Here is a 23,504-nt window from a genome sequence, read left to right on the forward strand (position 1 = left end):
CATGTTGCTGGTAGGAAGAGAGCCATATACATACAACCTGTGCTCACAATCTGGGAATTGGCATAGCGATGTTGTATTGCTAAGCAACAGTTGGCATCATGCTGTCTGCTAGAGCCATTCCCCATTAGTCCTCTTTGCCTGAAAAATCCAGATCAGCATCTAGCTCAAGGTTTAAGTAGTGAAAAAGAACAGTACATTGATATCTTATTTTGTGTGAAGTTTGTCATTTGTTTTCCTAGTAAAGCATTAAATAACAATTCAGAGAAATGCAGTCAGGATGTGCTTTCTTCATCCTAGAACAGCAAATTCTAAGGATCTTGGTGCCTTGCAATAGGATGTCTATCATGTGAAGTGAAGCCAGTTTCCTATACAGCCAGCCATGCCAGATCTCACCAAATAGGGCATGAAATAGCTACATCATGTACAAATGTGCATCTTTATACTAGTGGATTGTAGGCTTAAAATACATCTTAATTATTCTCTTTAGTGCGTACACACACTGTAGGATTTAAACCTCAAAAGATGAAGATTTGTGCACTGGAGAGCAATATTGATAGCCCTGGATTTTAAATGCCTTTTTTGGTTAAATGAAGACTTTCTTTGCTGCTTCTGCAAAAGCTAATTGTATACTTGCTCAGAAAGAAAGCACTTAAAAAGTATAAATAAAAATCCCAGTGGGAGATACTACTAGTTAAGCAGCTCTGGGTGCCTACCTGTTGTTTTAACTTTTGTGTCATTATTGACAATACTAAGTGAAACTTGCTGCTAAGCTTGTTAGCTAAATATCAGATATGCACTGAAAATTCATCCTCTTTCTTGATTTGTAAGAACCTGGGTAATTTTTGTTCTATATAAAGTTTTTTATATTTGTTTTTTGTTTGGTTTGTTGTTGTTGTTGTGGTTTGGTTTGGTTTTGGTTTTTTTTTTTCACGTTCACTGTTCCTGTGAATCTCCATTTTAGTAACTACAGTGAATCATACAACATTCCCAGTCTCCAGTTTTTGCTAGCTACATTCCCAGCTACTCAGTGATGTAGGGTCATTCTTACAGTGTATTTTGACCAAGTTCTTACAGTGTATTTTGACCAAGTTCAAGAAAGAGGTATTTTGCCACTTCCTTTGTTGAGACTTTTCCTTGGTCTAGCAGATCCCGTTGTAGCACTGGTATTAATTTTCATTCTCCATTTCTTTTTATTTTGTTTCATCCTTTGCTTCCAAGCTTGTTTTGTACACTACATTTGCTTCAGCCTTTGGTGTGTTCCAGTAACCTTTGTATAAGTACATATGCATAGGCGTTAATATATCCTTCATTTAATGAGTAGTCAGACTGTACATACTAAGCTCCCTTAATCTTTTAAAATTATTTCTGGTTATTCTTCCTGCCATTGGTTAAATCTTATGTTTCTTTTCTAGTGTGTCTTTCTGGTACTTCAATTTGCAGAACAAATGCGTTGTGCCAGGAGTGGGTGTAAAAAGGAGTGTAAAATAGTGAATGTTTTGCAAGGAACTGATTGATTGTGTGAACCTGTTCACAAGCTCCACTGATGCAATGTACACACGTGCACAGACACGTTTTCTGATCGTAGGGATGAACCAGAAGACTAAGCACTGTTCTTTGTACTATTTGCCCGTTGGCTTTTCAGTGAAGTTCAAGACCTTACTACCTGCAGGAGAATCTAAATGCCCCAGCACCTTATCGTTCAAGGGCATCCTTAAGCAGTTGATTTTGGTCTTGAGTACTTGTTAGATGGTAAAGGTTGGAGTTAAAGGGAGCTTCAGATGGGAAATTTTCAAGTTACAAGTTTCTCAAGAATATTTTTCCTGACAGAAATACCTATCAACCAGGACTGTTGGCCTGGCAATATTCAGTAAGATTTTTACATGCACTGTTGTCCAGATTTTTGCAGACTTCTTCCAGACTTTTCGTTCAGTATCATTCAGAAAACTTGGATTTTTTTTTTTTCCTATCACTTTTTAAAGACACTGTTGCTTTTGGAGGTTGGTAAAGGTGGTTGTTGTTTTTTTCCCTGTAGAGGAAATTGTTTTGCCAGGACCCGAGCTGTGTGATGTATGCCCAAGTTCTGGTAATATGAGTCATGGCATTGAATGATGCTATCTGTAATTTTACAAAGTTATTTTGGGGACATCTGAAAAATGATAGAGTTATTTCTTGGTAGAAAGAGCAGGATAGAAGGACTTCTACAATAGGACATAGGCCTTGCTTGCTTACCGTATCATGCACAACTTAAGAGTATGTAATATGCACAACGTACTTCCAGTGCATGGTCAACTTCAGTGTTGGAAAGCACTTCAATCTGTAAATCTCCTGGTTTGGGATAATAGCTCCATTTCACCATATGAAAAATTTGAAGTGTAGAGTGTGAGACAACAGAAGAATCAGAAGTCAAACCTTGTTCTGTGCCTTTGTGTTAATCTAATGATATATTAATAACTGTTTCCTATCTGTAGGAAATCTGTCCAGTCTAAGTCGTCTTGGCCTGAGGTACAATAGGCTGTCAGCAATTCCGAAGTCTTTAGCAAAGTGCAGTGAACTTGATGAACTGAACCTGGAGAACAACAACATCTCTACTTTACCAGAGGTGAGAATTAGCAGGAGTGGATTTGGGAGGGAATGTTGTTATAAGGCATCAGTGTTTTGTAGAGGGATTGGAACATGTGAAATCACTTCATCTTGCATCACAACTCTGAGGAATACCCTTTGTTTTAATCTACATGTGTGTGAAATATTGCAATTCTGTACATATCAGGTGTGTCTAACTAGTATAGAAGAACTGATGTCATACAACTTCAGTCAAAAGTGGGAGCAATACATGTGATGGTGTGCGTTTGTCCTGTCTCTTTAGAAAACCTTAAATAAGGAGTCCAGGTTCCCACCGTTTAAGCTAGATAAGAGCCTCTCGGTGTTTCTGTTTCATGGAGGTAGGGAAGAAGTAGAAAAATGAAAAATGAGAGGCAAGAACGACCTTAAAGAGAGTGGGTAAAGCTTGTCACAGCTACTTGGCCTCAGCATTCTCGTTTTAATGTGGAAAAGTGTGCTGTTAACACCGATGAGAGATCATCTGGCAACTCATTGTGACATACCTTCTGTCAGTTATTAAAAATAAAAATTTGCATAATTTTTCAGTTTCCAGTGATTCTCTGAGGATCATGGGAGAAAGAGGAAGACAAATCCATTTTCTTACTTTTCTTTTTAGAGTTGCTGCACTTGATTGTCTTACCTTGGTCTCTCTTGCTTCGAGCTTAGTGTGGGACCAAGGAAAATGTGCATAGTTGGAAGTTCTGGAGCCACCTTGTCAGTCTCTTCAAGTAACGTGTTCCCTGAACAGAGCACTTGCCAGCTCTGGGGTGGAGAGGCAGAAAGTCCTAGTTCCCCATGCATCTGTACGTTTTTCTATACTCCTTCCCTAGAGTTCTCTGAAAGGTGCCCCTGTGGACTGCAGTTTCACCGTCCTGGATAGCTATAGCAGGTGGTTACAGAACACTTTTTAAATACAGCTTTGATGTCTGCAGGCTTTGAAACTATTTCAACTGTTGGTTATACCTTTCATCCTGATTTTTCTTTTCTTAGTCCCTTGAGACTGATTTATCAGAGTAGCAGAGTGTGAGATGCTCGGATGCATCCTGCATACTTTTGGTGCTAGTAAACATTTAGAGAAAATGTTGACTTGGAGCATTAGTGCCTGGGCAGAATTGCTCTGATGACAGGAGAAAAAAAACCCAATGTGATTGATTCTTATTTTGGATATTTCTTCCATTGCTTTAGAACTGTTTGGAGTTGAAGGCTTCAGGACACAACATAGAGTTTTATTCTGTTCTCTTTTAATGATGGTTCAAACTGCTTTCCTAAGCTGTTTAAAAACAAACAAACAAACAGCCAAGTATAAATGATTAGTATCAAATAATTCAAAATGTATCTGAAAAGGTATAGAGGAAACTATACATAGAAGAAAAAAACCACAATCCATTTGGAGTTAGGCAAAGTATTCACAGTAACAAAATGCAATAAGTAACTACTTCAGATAAATTTCTAAACTTGGCAATGATGGACTGAAAACAGAGAATTTAATAAATGTTTGGGTAAAACTATCATTTAAGAATGCTACTGACTGAAAGCCACCAGGCTGCTTTTCAGATGAGAGCTAAGGTAGCCCACCCCACCCAGACATATTATAAATGCAACTACAGTATAATTACAAAAAGCTAATGTGAAGAATGATTACTTGCTTTGAAATACGTTCAGTCATAATACAAAACCCTTCGCGACTGTGCTGCTGCCTTCACGTATATTTGCCAACACTATGTTAACGTTTAAGCTGCTACCTTGCAGAAGTGTATAGTTTATACTGTAATCTGCTCAAAGTAAAACATTCTGTGCTATAATACAAAGAACTGTATTTGTAGAAGAAAATTCTGAATTTCAAAGCATAGCTGAAGCTGCTGACACAATGCCTAATAAATATTTTATCTTAAAAGGATGGGCTGGGGGAAGGCAGCACTGTCACAGCTCTCATAGATATAAGAGCATTGTTCTCGTTGTACTGCCAAAGCTCTCTTGCTTCCCTTCAAATGTGTTTAATTACTCTAGGCTATTAGACTGTATTAGCTAACATATTTTTAATATTTTTTGTGTGGAAGCAGACTTCAAAAATGGCTTTTTGAAATGCCAAGATCCATTTGAAGCAATAAAGTGTGCTTGTAACAGAGCTCAGGGACTGCCTAACCCTAGGACAAAGAATATCTGTTAATTAAAGTATAGCTAGAAGCAGTATTTCCTAATCAAAGATTATACTAGTTAATGATTAGGTTAGATTAATACCGATTTGAAGATCCATTATTTTATCTTTAGGGGGAAAATTGCTTCACTGATACTTGCCAAGATGCCCCCAGAATTGTATTTCAGTGCTTGAAGTTTTAGCCATGACATGTAGACAAGCCCCTATTTAATCCTGTGGGGTTTTTTTTTGTTTTTTTTTTTTTTTTTACAATAATGTTAATTAACTATTTAGAAAAGTAGCCAAAGCTTTCCTGGTGAAAGAGCAAAGCCATGTTGTTAAAGCTTTTACAGTGAATATAGCACTGAAATTGCAATCCAGAAATACTGACATTAGGAATATGGTTGGAATCGTTATCATCTTACTGCTTATTCCTGATTGCAGATGTTGCATTATTTATGGTATGTAATGCCATGCATCAACCTTCAATTTCTGTAATACTTAAGCAAATAGGGCTGAATTCAAGTTGGCATAGTAATAAGCAAAGGTGACGCTTCAGCAGTAATTTAGATCTCATTATTCATCCCCACAGTTTCAGCAACGTGCTTGGCACGTAACTAACAGATAAACTCGGAGATCCGTGCTGCTGAGATTGTAGAATCTAATTAGATTGCAAAGAGAAATGAGATGAGACTCTGGATTCAGTGGGCAACCATTGCTACCCGGTTTAACTCCGGGCTTCTTGCTTTTTATTTCCTAAGGGGGAAAAAAAGAAGTGGAGTAATAACGATTTAGGAATATTTTGAAAATAGGGGAAAAAAAAAAAAAAGGAACTTCCAAAACCTTGCCTTCCCATTCTTTTTCTCTGCCCTGTCTGGTTATCTGAAACTGTTACAGCCTAAAAGCAAACTTCTACCAGATGTGTTCATCTTACGGATTTTGATTATACTAACAAAGATTTGTACTGGAAGTATCAAACAGTAGTTTGAAAAATGGTGCATGCAGTTGATACTTCTTTGGGCCCCACTCTCAACTGTGGGCAGGCATCAAAGTCGAGTGAGCCGCAGTCGGTGGCGTTGGCCGAAGCCGGGGCCGCTGGTCAGGACGGGCACGCTGCTGACTGCGCCTGCCACAGCCGCTGCCCCTGCGCTCTGCTGAGCTACCCAAGGCATAGCCACGTGTTATTAAAAAAACTCCTTTTGGAGGAGAAAAGAGTTACAAAAACTCCTGAACTTGCGCTTTTAAATGTGATATGTGTGCTTTTTTTGTATCTGGCAGTATGTAAGGAGAAAAGGGGGAATAAGGTAAAGGCTGATAACTGCGAGCAGGGGTTGTTGCTGATAGAAGTTTTATCAAATTTAACACTGGATTGTGTGTTGCAACACTTATTTAGGGGATGGACTTGAGGGGGGGGGGAAACATTTCTAATTAGACCCAGGAGGGAAAAGAGATGTATTCAAATAAATCTGTCCTAAGTTCCTGGGTGGTTTTCTTCTCTCTACAGGGTCTTTTATCCAGCCTTGTCAAACTGACTAGTTTAACACTGGCCAGGAACTGCTTCCAGTCCTATCCTGTGGGTGGCCCGTCCCAGTTCTCCACAATCTACTCTCTCAATATGGAGCACAACCGCATCAATAAAATCCCCTTTGGAATTTTCTCTAGAGCTAAAGTATTAAGTAAGCTGAACATGAAGGTGAGGCACAGAAACATGCTACTGTGTGTAAAATCAATGAGGAGCACTGTTTGCCGCTCCGTGAATTCTGGCAAACTGAACGATACAAGGAATGAGTTTATCACACTGAAGTGGACGCTGCTGCTGTCACATATAGAAACAATTCTGTATTAGTTTAAAAATGCACTATCGAGATGTTATTGATTTGTCTTTATTTTTGTTAGTTAAGCTTTTGTCACATTTGCTCAAGTTTGAACAAGGAAACCAAGAAAGTTGGTTGCAAAGTTCTTGAATATTCAAATGAGACATAAGCATGTAGAGTGGCTTATTTCTTTCCCCTCTCTACTGTTACAGTTTAGATTAAAAAGAAAATTATGTAAAATATCTTTTTTTACTATATTCTTTCAAAACCTAAGTTTGGAGACTTTTGGCAGTAGTTGTAGAGCACAGGCAAAAAAAACTTTAAGTCTGTGCTATGTACCCTTAGAGTGAAGAGAACTAGGGAAAAGAGATGATGTTTTTCTATGAAGGGGTTTGTTCCAAGTTTTAAAATTATTAAAAAAAAAAAAAAAAAGTTTGAGCAGTATCTAAGCTGAGATTCTGTTTTAGAATATCTTTTGGCACAAATGGATTCTCAATTTGCATTAAGACCGTTTTTTATCACATACCCGTTCGTAACTTTGGATGTTTACCAGGACTTTGTATAACCTGTTTTTTTAGATTTTTTTAGTGTCTGGTCTAGATCAAATTTTGTAGCTACATTTTGAGCAGTAAGATGTTCAGATTAATTTCAGATGCTTTTACTCTGAGCCATTAAGGTGTATTTCCTTTGTGGTGTGTTTGGTATTGGTTTTTTTTTTCTTGTTCGTTTTTTTGGTGGTGTGTGTACACCCCCCCCACCCCCTATTTTTTGGGGGGGCTGTGTGGTGTTTCGGTTTTGGTTGGGGTTTTTTTTGTTTTGGTTTGGTGGGTTTTTTTTTCTAGCTAACTCCATATATTTTTAGGATTCCAACGTTGCTGATAGCACCTTTGTAAGTTATGGTGAATTTTCTGTTCTTCCTGCTCCCCCGCATTGTATTCAGCAACGAAAGGACAAAAAAATGTTGTAACTACTGAGGTGCACGAAATCTTGGAATTATGTGCTTCTAATTTTTCCACTTCAGTTCATATTAGTAACACAGAGTCAATTCTGTTACTCTAGGCTGGAACTGATTATTCTGTTTTGAGGAACTTTAAAAAATATTTGGGCAATTGTCAACATTTTATTCTTCTGATTTAATTATCTACTATTTTGTTATGAAGTATTTTGTAAGCAGTTACTCTCGGATACCATGCTGACTTCTTTCAAGCGCAGACCCTAAATGTTCGATGTGTTAAATCACAGGACAATCAGCTGACGTCTCTCCCCTTGGACTTCGGGACTTGGACTAGTATGGTAGAACTGAATTTAGCGACTAATCAGCTCACAAAAATCCCTGAGGATGTATCTGGGCTTGTTTCCCTTGAGGTGAGAAGAGTTTAAATGAACAGCTAATTGAATCCCTGCAAATAGGCATTCTGTACTTCAGGTTTAAGTAATGTTACTTTGGGGTCAAATAAAGCCAAATAAATATATGCATGTATGCTATGTAAAGAGATGTGTTGCATCTGTTTACGGTTATTTTCAGCAGCTTTTTGAATATTGTTCTTTAGGCTCCACATGAGTGTTTGTGGACAAAGAGTTAAGTACATACATATTTTTAACTATATAGAAAGAAGATTTCTCTCAACAGAAAGTTACTGTTGTAAATGCAATGGCACCGAACGCAGTTTGATTCCTGGAGAGACCAGCATGGAAACAGCAGGGATCAGATAAATGTAATGAAATATTCTACAGCCAGAGATGGCTTGAATGTAGTACTGTGAACCTTGTAGGCAGCCGGGTGGGAATTCTCAGCCTTTGAGGGAGAAGAACGCGTAGGTTGAAACGATGGACTAAACCTGTTATGTCCCTTAGTCCTTTCCCAAGGTACCATCAGGAGAGACAAATGTAATTGCCTTGGAAGGACATAAAGATAGAGGTGCTTGTTCGGGCAGTTGAGGGGACTTCATAGCCTCTGTGAGTTGCTGGGAAAAATCTGTTGAAGTACAATAGCAAATGGCATATTTGAAATTGCAAATTTCCAGTGTCACTGCTGCTCTGAATAATTAATAATTCCTGTAGTTTGGGGCAAAAATTATATGGCAGTGTAATAGCTATTTAGTGGCCCTGTTCCCTTTAAGTTAAGCCTGTGATTGATGGGATTGGGAAGTTAGCAACCTCCAACAACTGGATTTGCCGGTGCTCTGCCAGCTGCTGAAGCTGGAGAGCTGCACAGGCTGCAGACCCGTTAGCACTATTTTTCTCTCTTATTAAAGAATCAAATACAAAGAACTATTTAGGCAGTGTTTACACAAAAGTGAAGGTTCCCACCGCAGTGCTAAGTCAGCTGCATTGCATGTAGGTAATATTTTCTGTTCCTGCCTTTGTTTCTTGATACGCGATTAAAATGTTACTATTCTTATCGTTCTGTGTGTATCGTAGCGCATAAAGGAAGGCCACCGAAATACTGCTTGTACGAATGCTAAGATGTTGGCTTTTATTCATTTTGATTTACAGTTTGATTTGTAGCCTTGTTTTCTATTCTGTTCCGGCCTTCAGTGTTTCCATGTTGTACAAAGCTAGTGAGAGCTGGGATTGGTAGAAGCCAGGCATTTGCAACCTTGGCTGGCTTAGCAGGGAGCTGTGCGTGGCTAGGACGAGGGTCCACACTGGGTGCTCTTTCACATCCTTCTGTTTCAATGTCCCTTGTTAAATAACTAGATAATAGCATTGTTTAATTGGTAATTAATTACCTTACTGCTCACTGTGTTGTTAAGAGGCTTGATTACTTCCAAGGACTGTTAGACTTTTCCGGAGGGAAAAACGGTATACTAGTGTAACCCCTGTTAACTTGCTTGTGGTATAATGAATAACTCTGTGAAATGACGTTGCAATTAAGGGTACTTTTCTTGAACCTAGGACATTTATAATTCAACTTAGAAAGAAGGAGAAAAACAAGAGGATAACACTCTAGTAGGGGCGGGTGTGTGATAGGAGATCATTTTGAAAAAGCCAGTGGATATCTGTGCAGTGTTCTGCTTCGGTGCTCTGCTCTGTATGTTTACTTGCTGCTGCTCCTAACCAAAGGGACATAGGGAGAAGAGGAAGTATTAAGCTTTTTAAGGAGGACTTGGCAAGCATAGCAAATAATGTAAAACATAGTTATGAGATAGCTATAAGGAAGCATAACAAAATGGTAGGGAAGTCCAGGAAGAAATTGTTTTTCTTTGGTCATTTGAAGAAATAAGGTGTTCTTTGTTTTTGTTCTGCATTTGTTATTATGTAAAATAATATTTGAAAGAATTATGTCATAAATCTATGTATCATTAAAGACTTAAAAAAATTGTTAATCACTGATTTTATTTTTTTTGTCTTTTCAGTTTGCTTCCATAATTTGAATGTAGGCTAATCTTGGACTTCATTCCTTGAAAATATAAAATGATCCTGTCTTAATTGTTATTTACTAATTGCGTTGCTGAAATTTTGTGTGTGGTTTTTTTTTGAGGTTCTTATCTTGTCAAACAATCTACTAAAGAAACTTCCCCATGGAATTGGAAATCTACGGAAACTCCGAGAGCTAGATCTAGAGGAAAACAAACTGGAATCCTTGCCAAATGAAATAGCTTACCTCAAGGATCTGCAGGTGAAACAATAATGGGCTGAGATAAACATCTTACGTCCTTTATTTACACCATGCTGATTTAATTACAGCTAGTTTGATGAGGGAAACTATTTGGGACTGGACATAGAACCAAAACTTAAGAATCTTGCGCAACTTCGTCCACAATCTGTCCCCACTAATTCTTCCCCAGTTTTATCAGTTAATACTGAACAAACAAATTTTGAAGAGTTTAACTGTTGTACCATGAGTACAATGCTGCCACAGGAATAGCCTCTGATTTCAGTCATGTTCATGAAAGCTTTTATATTTAGGCATGTATTTTACTATGCACTATTTTATTTTTATGTTTAGTGGTGCTTAATAGAGGTCTGAAATGTTGAAGGGTAGAAATTTTTTTGTTCAAATGCTGGAGAGTAGAACCCGTCAATTTATCAGCTGTATATGTTGTTACTTGCTGTCATTCGAAGCAGAAGTCATTAAGTTATTTTTTTAAAATGTGTTTTTTCCCCTTAGAAATTGGTTCTGACTAATAATCAGTTGACCACCCTTCCCAGAGGTATCGGTCACCTTACCAATCTGACGCACCTTGGGCTTGGAGAGAATCTTCTCACACACCTTCCTGAGGAAATTGGTAAGATCTCTTTTTCTGGTTTTATATAGTGTGCCTGAGCCAAAGCAGTTACACTCACAGAAGATAGGCATCTACTGTGCTCGTAAGTAGAGGCCACAAAATTCATGTGAAACTTCTAGTATACACAACCTGATGTGAAGCATGTGCCACAGGAACAGCACTATAGGGTATGATCTTTATCTTGCTGAACCGTAGTGAAACAAATGGTCTAGCTTTTTTCAGTTCTTTTGCAGAAAGCTACCAAACACACGCTAACCTGGAATAGCGAGATTCCTTTTTCTCTCCGAATTCTCCCACAAGTTGTGTGTTATCAGTCACTTAACTTCATAAGCCTGTTGTTGGAGAGAGGTCTGTGTCAGAAAGGAAATGCAGTGGTCCTACTGTAATTCCATGGTGTAGACAAAACCTTGTGTAGGGTGTAGACAGCTGAAGCAAACGTTTCTGCTGATAGTCCCTCTGCACATGCTTCTGTTTGTAGAGCACTGTATTATTTTTCACCTTGATGATACAAGAAAAGGAAGTGAAAAGGAAGAAATCTACAGGGGAAAAAAGGGAGGAATTAGGATTCTTTTTGTCTACTTGAGACACCCAGTATAAATGAGATTCAGAGCATCTGAAACTGAGAGCCCCCATTTCTTTTATAATTGGTCACAAGTACCTCCAGAGCATGACTCTGAGCACTTAAGGTAAAATCTTAGTCAGAAATCATTATGGAGGAAAAAATGATGGGAGAAGCTGCCGAAAGCAAAATGTGGTCAGAAACAGTGATGTGCAGATGGAGATGGCTGGGACATGGTCCGTCTCTCCCAGCATCTTTAGTGAAGAGCCGTTACAGCCTCTGCTCGTCTTACATGCGCCTCAGTGTGAGAAGGGCCTAAAACAATCTAAATCTGGAGCTTTGTAATTTAGTTTATAAGTTAGTGGAGAGAGTTTGGATGCTGTGGAAATGAGCTGTGGAATTAAAGTATGTAAGTAAACTTGAAATACTATTGTAGGAGTACAATTCGGTTATTAAAGCTGGTTGTTTTAACAGATTAGAGAATAGTTCGCTATTTTCAGATGTGACTGCTTCATCTAAAGTTAGCAACTATTTCCTATTATTTCTTGGCCTTTCCTTTTTGTTGGTTTTCCATGCCTTGAGCCCTGGCTACTACTTTCTCTTGTGAAAGATGAAATAGTCTTTTAGGTTATAGGAGATGTTTATGTTATATAAGATTGGAAAATGGGGAACGTCTTGAGGAGGACTTGTTCGTTTGGAGTGTATTTTAAAGATATGGATTAATTTTGGTATTTGATTGCTGTGGAGGAATGGAAGTCTTAAGAAAGAAGAAATTAGTCCATTTTCCATCTTCTGGTTAATCTGTATTGCAGTATCTGTAGTAGAGGTAGGTTGTAAAATTTGAATTCAGGAGGAATTTTTCACATGGGTTTGTCCCATTTAATAAATTCACTGCTGTGCAGAGATCTCTCCTGCTTTCTTCCTGTGGCACATTACAGTTACAGCCTCAGGTCTTTAATGTATGGGTTCTAATTAAATAAAAGGTATGGCATAGATATTTTATAGAGGTAATGCATGCTGGCTGGTATAAATATTTTCTAGGCCCTTCTAACTAGATAGCTATTCACTGTTGCCTGCAATTGCAAAGCACTCAGCTGAACAGGTATGGTGAAGTCGCTCTCAGTTCTCTTATTCTGTGTATTCTATCTATTATCTAAAGGAGGTGTAGTAATGGATATTTTTACAGGGAAACTAAAGCAAATTGGTTCTTGCTTAGGTTCTGGTGCTTGAAAATAGGAGTTTAGATGAGTCCCTGACTCTAGATTCTACATAGTAAAGAATCTTCAAGTGGACTTAGTGCTTCTGTCTAAAAGTTATAAACTACATGAATCAAAAAAAAAATACTACTTTGTATTATTTTATTTTCACCAGGTACACTGGAGAATCTGGAAGAACTGTATTTGAATGACAACCCCAATCTGCACAGCCTTCCCTTTGAGCTGGCTCTTTGCAGCAAACTGTCAATAATGAGTATCGAGAACTGCCCGCTCAGCCACCTTCCACCTCAGATTGTTGCAGGAGGACCCTCCTTCATCATTCAGTTCCTAAAAATGCAGGGACCATATCGTGCCATGGTCTGATGCTCATCGGATTGTCCAATACACTGTACAAAATACAAACTGCATTAATGTTGTAATTGTCTGTATATGTATATATAATATAATATATATGGTTTATATTATATTATATATATATAAATATATAAATAATATAAAAAGGCAAATTTAAGACTGCATTATGTGTTTCTGCTAATAGAGGAATCATAGCCATTTAGATTTTTTTTTTATTCTGTAAAAATGCTTGTCTAAGTTTTCTTTGCTGAATTTGATGGAAGTTGTCTGAATAATCTGGAAATGCCAGTTCATTTAAAGCAATTGTCAATGAACTTAAAGTTTAAATTTAAGGGACAAAAATAGTTTTGCTTGAATTTACTTTCAGTTAAAAGAAATGTATAACCTTTATATAATGAACTTTTCTGTTTTCCTCCCTCTTTTTTTTTTTTTGTGTCAAAGCCTGAAAGGGTCATGTGGTTGGGATTTTCTTTTAACTTATTTTGAGATTTGAAGCAAATGGTGTTTTTATATTGTTTACAGTCAGAGTAAATCACTGGATTTTGTTTTATTCTGATTTGCTCTGTTTTAATCAATCATATCTAGAATTTATATGCCTCTGCTGATGAATTTTTATCAACCGGTTTGTATACTAAAAACATACACTCATCAGAACAACTGGCAGGTGAAAAGGATGCAGTCAAAACAAAAGAAAAAGAAAAGAAAAAAAAGCTTGAATTCTTTTAAGTCTTGCTTCCCTGAGTTATCAGTTGCAGGCATAACATATCTGAACTGAGCCTTTTGCGGTTGGTCTTTTCTAGCACAAGTAAACCTTTTCAGATTGGTAAAAATGTTGAGTATCCTCAGTGAAGAGCGGTTTTCATTTTGTGAAGTAACAAGTCCATGAGGTCTAACAGTACAGTTAAGTGGCAAGGGCATAATATATATGTACATTTTTATTACAATGTTGAGTCATAATACAACAGGCAATTTTAAGGATTCCTTATAGTCCTTGTACAATAAATGAATGTGTCTTACTTGTAAACACTGCAATATATGTAAGTTTTAAGGTTGGTTAACAATGTACTATGGTTTTATATCTTGACTTGCCTTGTACCTCCTTCCATTATGGAACTTGTGTGTCCAAGCACAATATCTTCACACTGTGCTGTTTTGCTGCTGAACTAAATGCACTTTTCCCCACAGCTGGGGCACTTGCTTCAAAATATTCAGTTCAGTATCTTGATTATTCTTTTTTAACTTCATCCTATCTGTTTCAGTATTAAACCAATCTATTAAAAAAGAGGCACCTTTTTCATTTGTGCATAGGTGTTGGTAGCTCACGAGAAACACTGTATGTAGTGGACATTCACTTTTATCATGACTTTCTTGGTTGTTTAAAAGGCAGAAGATGCTTCAGGGAGATTTATACTATTGCTGCACTTGTAGGGCCAGTTGTCCTTTTTCAAGAGGGCAGGAACTCGAGGTGGTTGCATTCCATGGTTACTCAAGAACTGTCCAGTTTATACTCATTGGAATTACTGCTGGGGTAGTGTGACTTAGAGGACTGTACCTTTTGAACAAAATCAAATCAACCGATGCCATGGGAAATCTATTTCACATGCAGAAGTTTGGGTAATACTATTTCTGGCTTTCAGGCATGCTTACTTAGACTTATTGCCTTGATCTATTTGCATTCTGTTTTGTCGTATGTCTTTTCATTAACAAGGAGTAAGTTTAAATGGAAGGCAGGTGGAGATATAAAACCTTAGAGGGCTTAAACATGCTGTAAAATTATTGTAGATGTCACTGGATTTTACTAAGTAATGTTCTGTTCTTTCTCACACACTCTGTCTCTCTGTGTTCCCCCCCCCCCCTTTTTTTTACATCTACTGTAGCTTTTCAGTTTAGACTTTAGTTTATAAAAGGCTAGTTCCTTACAGTTCTGCCTGAAATGAATCTTTCTCAGCATTAAGGTGTTAAAATATGAGGATGCTGAAATGCTTAGTATCAAGACTGTAATCTGACTTCCGAATATACTGCTAAATCCGTATTTGTGCCCTCAGGTCACTAGGGGAAACTGGTTTGATTAATATGGTTCCTTAAAACAAAAGTGGCGACCCCTTGTGTTTTCAAGCATCTTGGTCTCATTCCCTGTCTGCTCCTCAATCCCATTTTTATAAGAGTTGACGGGATTGAATTTGTTTAGTTTGTAAATATGTTGATTATTCACCTTGTTAAGGTACATGGTTAATGACTGTATGGTTGGAGCTGACCCTCTCTCACATAAATTATTGTGGAGAAGTTGGCTACCAAAATAGTGCTCGTTACACTCGCTTAAAAACAAACTATTCTTTTCATTACACTTATAGGAATAAATAAAGCTATGTTTTAATTCCTTACTATATTAAAAACAGGATATTTTTTCAAACTATCTTTGTACTAGTATGGTTGTTGCAATGCCAGATAATCCTGAGCCCTGTTTTAGGAGTTTAATTTTATACGTTCTGAGGTGCACGCTTATTTTTTCAGTGTCTCAAGAGAGATTTGAATAAAAGCAGTGTGAGAGAAGAATTTGAAAAGTTCTTTAAAATTATCTGAAAGTTTAAGTATTAAATGTGTGGCATGGATTGGGAATAGATCTATATAAATCCATATAAGTACATACATGGATTTATATCCAAATCTGTGCACAGATCCATATAAATCCAGTTGTTTTGATAATTCAAAAGTCTTACATCCTGACATAAGATACTTGCATTTCCCAGGATGCTGGATTTTTAACTGGTGGGGTCTCTAAATTGTATTTAATGCCTGATGACATTCAGTTGGACACAAATGGTAGCTTATACATGTTTAAGAATTTTGTTTGGCCTAATCAATTAAAGTATGAATGGAAAGAACTTCATCCTGACAAATGTATGTATACATACATACATATATGTATATGTGTATCTATATATGTATGAAAGCATAGATAAGGTGGAGAAATTAATTCTTTATGGCGTCTTTCAAAACAAGATGGAGAAACAGGTGGTTCCCAGATACTTGTATTAAATATTTATCTCCCTTGCCATACTGGGGGAAATAATTTAGAAGGGTTATTGAAAAGTGTGACAATCTTTACTTTGGGTGAAAATCATGGCCTTGATTGCTTGCCCATAGACAAAATATCCATTTTGTATGTGTCTGTGCCTGTGTACATAAGAGTATGTACATATACACATGCCCCATAAAGACACTATCCTGAATCATGCCCTGATTTAACAAGGGAAATTACTGTACTATAGACTATATAGTATTATGGTAGTCTGGTAAGGTGTAAAGCAGATTAGGGATTTGTTGAATAATGAAAAGAAGGAATAATTGCCGTTGTGACTCATGTTGGTCACGTATTGCATTTAAATTTACAAAACAGAAAGTTGTTTGGTAATTCTTTGCAAAAATGTTTTCTTTTAGTATAAACCTGTTAAAGTTCTGTCTCTGGCTGTCCCATATTTAGGGTCGTCACCAAAGTTGTCTAGTATAAACGCAGTGGAAATGCTGCCTGTAAAGTTGGGTCACGCAGTTGTGTAATTGGCACTTTTCCGTTTGCCAGATGCTGTTGGGAACTTTGAAATTCATACACCCTTTTTAGAAAAAGATTTGGGTTGTAGAATACTTGCTTCAGTGCCTCTCGGATTTAAGGTTTTCTCTGCAGTTTTGTCCATCTTTTGCTAGTATGTGAGAAAGTGCATGTTCAGACTTCTTGAAGGTCGTGTTTGCTCATGTACATGATTTAGTAAATTATTACTCAAACTGTCTAGCTGGTTAGCACTTAAACCCATTGTGTCACCTGGAATTCAAGTATCATCTTTAATCCTGGGAGTTTGAAAATTACCTTTAAATACCTTTTATTTAACAATTAGAAAACTTTGAAAGGTTATTTTTTCTTTCTTTTTTTTTTTTTTTTTTTTTTAAACCCAAAAGTAAATTAAATTTCTGAATCCGTACAAACCCATATCAGGGAGGTCTTCATATCTGGATGCCATTAACAATTTTCACGTGGTCAGTATCGCACCCCGGTTGTATCAAATCGGCATGCCAGAATAGCTTCTAATGAGAAATTAGAAATGTGCAGTTGGCAGTAATTTGCACAACACAAACTTTGAGGCACAGTAAGGACAATTACAAACAAATGGTAATATCTACAAATGGTTTTTGTTTTTACGTTAGCAAAGATCAGAAAATTATGTTTATTCTGATGTTTAGGTCTTAACCAGGACTGCACAGGACTTTTGCTGTGGAAAAATACCAGACCACGCTAATTTTGTGGTTAAAAGCTAAACAAGAGTGTAAACAGTCTACAAAAATGTACTTTTAATCTGAATTATTGTAATGTTGATTGTTATGTCTATATAAAAGATTGCCTTGCTTTTTTATAAGAGTCATTCTGTATCAATGCATTCATTATAAATAGTATATTTGTAAATAAGCTGCCACTGAGTCTTTTGAAAGTTTTCTAGTATTTCTAGTCAAACATTAATTGGATATAAGTCGTACTTTTGCAGTGCCCCAAATTACCAAGAACTGCTTTCTCATTATATACTCGTCACTTTTAAAAAGTTTTTTTTTTTTTTTTTCAAGTAATATATAGATTTTCATGTATAGCAATTACAGGAAACTTCAAAAGTTGCGTGACAGTAACTGCTTTACTCAAAGTCATGTAGATTGGACACTTTTTATAAAGCAAATGTTGGTAAAATCCTTTACTTCCATTTTGTTGTAGCACAGTAGGGCATACAGTAAAAAAACCAAACAAACCCTTTCTCTCTGAAAGGGAAAATAAATCTTGGATTTTAGTGCAAAATGCATTTCAACAACAACAAAATTAAAGTAGGTATAGAATTCTGGTGCCTATAAGACAGACACCTGCATTTAAACTTCTGGTTTAATAAGAGACAGTATCGCCAAGCTGACGTGACATAGCTCTAAACGGATGTCTCTCAACTCTGTAAAGCTCATTCCGATAGACACTGTTTCAAGAAGGTCATGCTGACATCGTGTCCTACAAACCAAAAAATGCTAATATCCTTTGAACACAGAATAGAAAGGCCTCAGCAGTTCGGATACGATAATGATGAGGAGGGCACCGGTGTGCTTGCTGTGGCTGATGGCTTCAGACACTGGAACGGGTTCTCATGGTGTGCAGCAGTCACTCCTGCAAGAATCTGAGTACCTCTGTCCTTACACCAGACTTCTGCTGATTAAAATCAGAAGAGGGTCTGATCAAACTGCCTAGAGGTCTGTCTGTGAGTTGAGTCGATCCCTGTTACTGTAAGTGATCCAGCAATCTGAACACAAGCTAAGGAGTTGGCCAGCCTCATCGTGAGAGTGATGCTGGACGACGTACCATCCCTGCCTGTCCGACAGGGCTGAGCGGCAGATGGGTACGGGACATAGCAGGGACGTGCAGTTCCCCCGGCGTGCTGCTTCAGACCTCACCGGCCAGAGTCTGAAGGCCCTGCGAAAAGGGAAGCAGCATCTGCGTCACTGCATTTAGTAGCCCTTGATAGATTAGGCAAATTCACAGAATAAAGTGCCTTTTTTCTTTTTTTTTAAATTCTAAATCTATTTGTATTTCTGGCCTCTGCAACATCCTGTGTCTAATAATTCTATAATATAATTATGTGCTGGGTGAAAAAGTACTTCCTTTTGTTTGTTTCGAACCACACCACCTTATTTCATTTGGTGACTCCTAGTTCTTATATTCCGAGAAATTTATGAACGGTCTTTTTCCTGTTCATCTGCTTTTTACTACTCTTGCGGGTTTTTTCTTTTTTTTCATAAATGGGAGCGGTTCTTTTCTTTTTTTTCATAAATGGCAGCGTTTTTTCTCCAAGTCATAGAGCTCTGTTTTTTAGCTTCTCTTCAAACAAAACCTCTTCCATTCTGTGATAATTCTTGTTGCCTTTCTCCATAGTTTTCTAGTCCCAGCTCTGATTCTTTTTCCTAATTCATGGCCTTTAGCAAGCTATTTTGTTCTTTGTGTACTTCTGGTTTGTGAAACAAAAGTTATAGCTCTATTATGAAAATTAAAGTTGAGCAGGTGATAAAGTTTAGTGCTAAACTCCAGTGGGGAATAATCCCACTAGGCAATGATCAGATTGGGGTTTAGACTTCAGATGCAAGCCACCCACTGCAGTAATGAATTGTTTCCTCTGATTAGCTGTAACACTGACTTTTATCAACTAGATATGAGAAGCAAAATTAATATTAGATTTTACATAAGCATGCTGGTTTAAATAATGCCAGGATTTACAATACTCTGTTGATGCTAGTAAGAGTGCATAGCTTTGGAAGATTTGTCTTTTGAATATTTCAGCTGGCCTTTTTGAACTGTCAAAGCTCAACATTTTCTGAAATTATTGGGAAATTTCTAGTAGTGGTGTTTCTTTGGAAGAGAAGTTGGAGACCGACAGTGCACTGGTTGAGTTTAATGTTCCTCCTTGAAGCCTTTGCAGAAAGCTATGCAAGAAATTCTCTTAGTTTTTTAAAGAAAAGAAAAAGCAATTTCCCCCAGCCCCAGTAGCATCCTGCCAATAACCAGTGTCAGCCAGACAGCGCTCGGCAGCCACTGGGACTGGGGGGATCTTGCTGGTCATGACCACTTTCTGATGATTGAGAGAGCATCCATAGATGGGCCTGGCCTTCAGAAGAACAACACATTTTGGCTCTAATTGAGTGAAAAGTAAAGAAAATGTCTCTTTCTGGCTCCCTATGTCCTAAAGGCTGTATTAAAGGCCTCAAAAATGTGCAGGCGGAGTCTTGCATGACTCGGGTGAGACTAACAGATTACGTGTTTGTGTAATTAATCCAGCCTAAGTGCTTCAAGATATTGAGTCTCCCAACACTGCTGTCCAGTGACAGGTCCTGCTTTCCACTGGCGGGAAGTTGTGGATTTAGATACCTACTGTATGTTAAAGTGTTGAGTGTGCAAATACCGTGTAAAATTTGGACGCTGGGCAGCTTTGTAGGTTATAGCTGGTGCTTTGGACTGTATGTGGTGGCAACGGCAGAAAAAAGGTGTTAAAGGGCTGGAGATGGTTAGCTTTGATACAATTAGAAAACGCTGAATGCCTTGAAAGCTAATTTGTTTTTGCAAGCCATCTCAGTCAAATAAAATACATCATCTCTTTGTACAAGCCTTGCCTCCTTTAGGATTGTACGACTGGGAGATAATTTGATTACCAAGATCAAACGATGATGTTTTAGAGGAGGAGCCATCTGGAGTATTTGAGTGAGCAGCTGGCAGCCTGGGCTGCACAGTTAATGATCTGACTGTATGCCTTGCAACTATTTTTTTTTTTTCCACTGCAAAACCTTTTAAGAGTCTTTAGAGATCAATCTACCCCACTGCCTCTGAGTAAGATGCTATCTGCAAAATTGCACACAAGTGTTCCCTTTTAAAGGCTTTTTCCACAAGACCCTCTTTTTCCTTTCTATTGGTAAAGTATTTCTTTGTTAAGACTCATAATGAATCCTTAATTTGCTGTAGTTTGGTGGTTGCTTCACTTGACCTAGTAGTAGCTGGTTTGCTTTTTGTCCTGCATTATTACAGCTGTGCTGCCTGCAGTGATTTCCAAACTTCATGTGGACAGTTTTAATGGAAATACATTTTTCCATGAAAATCTTAAAACATTGTTTGAAAACAGCCATGGTAAGGACAGCGCAGGGAAACCTCTCTTTATATGACCCAAGTTTTTTTGATGCCCTTCAGCTTTTTTTGGTCCTTGCCAAGTATGGTAACTGAGGGGGAAGTTATAACTGAGAAGTTGGAATCATCTATCCTTGCCAGCATAGCAGAGGGCAAGAAATTCAGTTAGGTGAGGAGCTGCTGGTCAGGGAGGCCGCTCTGATTTCAGGCTTTTTAATCTTCTCCAAGTGAAGTACTTGTTTTTAGGTCTGCCGGGCATTTCCAGCCTCCCAAGAAGCCGCATCAGACAGCACCATACAGTTCTGGTGTGGGGGACCAGGAGAGATTCCCAGCAGCGCCTGGGAGCCAGAGGTTTGCTTGGAAGGGGTGAAAGGCACTGGAAGGAATTCCCTAAAAGCAAGTTGAGCAAAGTGGTAAGCGGGTCCCCTGCGGCCAGCGTCTCCTGCCAGGCAGGAGAGCGCAGCCAAGATTCTTGGGTCTGTGGCTCCACCAGATGGATGGTCCTGGAGCCAGGCCACCGCTTCTTGTGAAGAAGCTTTTGAAATTGGGGGGGGTTGATGTCGCATTAAAACAGAACCGTATTTGGAAGTGCCAGAATCCTCCATGAGAAGGAGGGGCTTTTCCAGCAGTGCCTGGTTTTTTTGCTGTGAGCCCTTGCAGCCTCACGTCTGATCTCATCCTCTCCGCTTGCATTCTCACCTCCCATCTCTCCTACTTCAGATTTCCCTCTTTTTGCAAACAGTCATTTATCTCACCCCGGTGCTTCCCACACTGTGCTGAGCTGAGTAAGTGGAGAAGGGCAGGAAGAGCAACAAGATGATGTGGGACCAGTGGCTTCCCATCCATATACCTGTTGGTGCATCCAGTTCCTCTTCTGAACCTGCTTCGTATGGGTTACAAGCCCCTTTTCTCTAGCTCTGTTGCAGAATGGAGACACCAGGAGAAAAATAGGATTTGGGAACAGATGGCTGGGAGAGGGGAATACAAAAGATGGATCTGCTGCACATGGCACAGCTGTGCGTTGCTCTACAGCTTCTCTGTTGGCTCGTTGGACGCTTGGTGTATAGAGCCCAGCCAGGTTTTTACATGGTATCTCAGAGTCCCCGTGAAGGGTTTTGATGTCTGAGTACTTACCAGATAAATGATTTGGCTTGGGTTACACATCAAGACTCGGATAGGAATGAATTTTGATTAAATGATAGTTCTGTGGCCAATCTCTGCTCCAAATCATTTAGGAATAAGGATGAATGTCTTCATTTTTGAAGTGACATGAAGTGCTTGGTAGTCTGTAAAGAGTTCTGAAATATGGGTAATGCTTAATAATACTCATCGCTTTTGCTTTAGGAAAACCCACACGCTCCCACAATTAAATTGTTAGTGAAATATTAATAAGAAAACGACATTCTCATTTTATACAGACATTTAATTCCCCGGAAATGTTAAAAAATTTAGATTTTCTTAAGATAATTGTTAAAGTTGCCACGATTGCTTTTTACCGCTCTTGTCTCTAGCTCTGCTTAAGGAAAATTGAGGTTGGATTGTAGTGAGGAATCAATGGTGATCTTCAGTGACTTCAACTCCAGAGGAGTTTGCTGGCCTGGTGAGGTGTCCCAGTGCTCGGAGGCACTGGGAACCCTCCTCGGTAGCACCTGAGCCTGGTTCCTGGCTGGCTGGGTGGTTGATCCCATTCCCCTTGCCTGCTGGGCAGCGAGGAAGGCCTCCTCAACGAAACGGGGGCTGTCGATCGTAGCCAGTTGAGATCTGCAATGAGCTGCCTTTCTGAAGATCTGGGGGGTATTTTTAGCCTAGCGGAACTGAAAGGGTGCTGTTAAGTCTTGAGATTTCGGTTGTGCTGTTTTCTTCTTGACGTGTCTGATTGCACTGGGACTACGCCTCCGGTAATGCTTGAATGCTGTACGGCAATTTCCACTTCTTTGCGGCTGTGACCCAGCAAATGGCTTGGCCTCCACAAGTGGAAACAAGAGTTCAGGGCGGATTCAACGCTCCCCGTCTGTAGGGGAGCTCCAGTGTTTTTCACAAAGTTTGTTTTCCCTTTCAGTCCTTCTGCCCTTGCATTTAACTGGCGCTGACAGGCTGAATAGCAGAATTGTATGTGAAATAGTAGAGATTTCTCCTTCCCGCCCCCCCAGCCGTAGCTCCCATCAGTTGCTCTCAGAGTGGCAGGGGGTGTTAAAGACATCGAGCCTTGTGAGGACGGGGTTGGCACCCCGTGCCGATGAGAGCGCTGACCTGCAGTATCCTTCATCTGAGTGCAAAGGCAAAACTGTGGCAGAAGAATTTGCTGGCGTTGCTCTGCGCAGGGCTGAAAATGACTTCTCAGCAAAAAAAAGGAAGAGAGTTTTGTTTGTAGCAGCAGAGATTAATTCTTGTTGGTATGTGCTTAGTTTTCTGTGACACTTCAGGGAAAGACATGGATTATTTTGCTCTTGAATTTTGTATGGCAGGAATTTCCCTTGCTACCTAGGATGTTTCCAGGGAAAAGGAAAATCAGAATTGAAAAAGCACAAGTGGAGATGTATTATACGTCTTCTCTCAGCATCTAGTATATCAGCCTGCCTTCTCTAAGTGCTTTGTCCTGATTACACGTTACCACCCTCGGTATAGTATTCCCAGACAGGATAAATGTTTCTTGGGGAGAGAGCTATTTTGTATTGCTGAAAAGCAACTGATGGTGCTGAATAAGCAAATAAATCAAAAGCTGGTGTTTAAACTTAATTTGAGCCTCTCGGGAAAAAAAAAACATTGTACCTTGCAATCTGCATAGGGATAATTGTATTGTAGGCAACGAGGGAATGAGCGCAGTAACGATGATGGATTTCCCTCTGCGGCACATTGCATGCAGGATCTGCAAACCACTGCGAGCATGGAAACCCTGGCTCTGGAGAGAAGAACCCTCCCTC

At 38.8% G+C, this 23,504-nt stretch overlaps 1 protein-coding gene across 5 annotated transcripts in view; it reads left to right on the top strand.

Annotated features, from left to right (window-relative positions):
- SHOC2 (SHOC2 leucine rich repeat scaffold protein) overlaps positions 1 to 17,313 on the top strand; it is a 70,635-nt gene extending 53,322 nt beyond the window's left edge. For all 5 annotated transcript variants that reach the window (XM_087766352.1, XM_087766351.1, XM_087766354.1 and 2 more), the window contains exons 4-9: positions 2,469 to 2,599; positions 6,237 to 6,425; positions 7,789 to 7,911; positions 10,031 to 10,168; positions 10,661 to 10,778; positions 12,709 to 17,313. In XM_087766352.1, coding sequence (XP_087622478.1) covers positions 2,469 to 2,599; positions 6,237 to 6,425; positions 7,789 to 7,911; positions 10,031 to 10,168; positions 10,661 to 10,778; positions 12,709 to 12,917 — 908 coding nt within the window. In that variant the 3' untranslated portion in view covers positions 12,918 to 17,313. The remainder of the gene's footprint in view (positions 1 to 2,468; positions 2,600 to 6,236; positions 6,426 to 7,788; positions 7,912 to 10,030; positions 10,169 to 10,660; positions 10,779 to 12,708) is intronic.
- The last annotated feature ends 6,191 nt before the right edge of the window (positions 17,314 to 23,504 follow it).

This window comes from Nipponia nippon, unplaced genomic scaffold (genome assembly GCF_047370975.1).
Source record: "Nipponia nippon isolate SJK-2023a ecotype South Korea unplaced genomic scaffold, ASM4737097v1 scaffold_3, whole genome shotgun sequence".
Classification (NCBI taxonomy): domain Eukaryota; kingdom Metazoa; phylum Chordata; class Aves; order Pelecaniformes; family Threskiornithidae; genus Nipponia; species Nipponia nippon.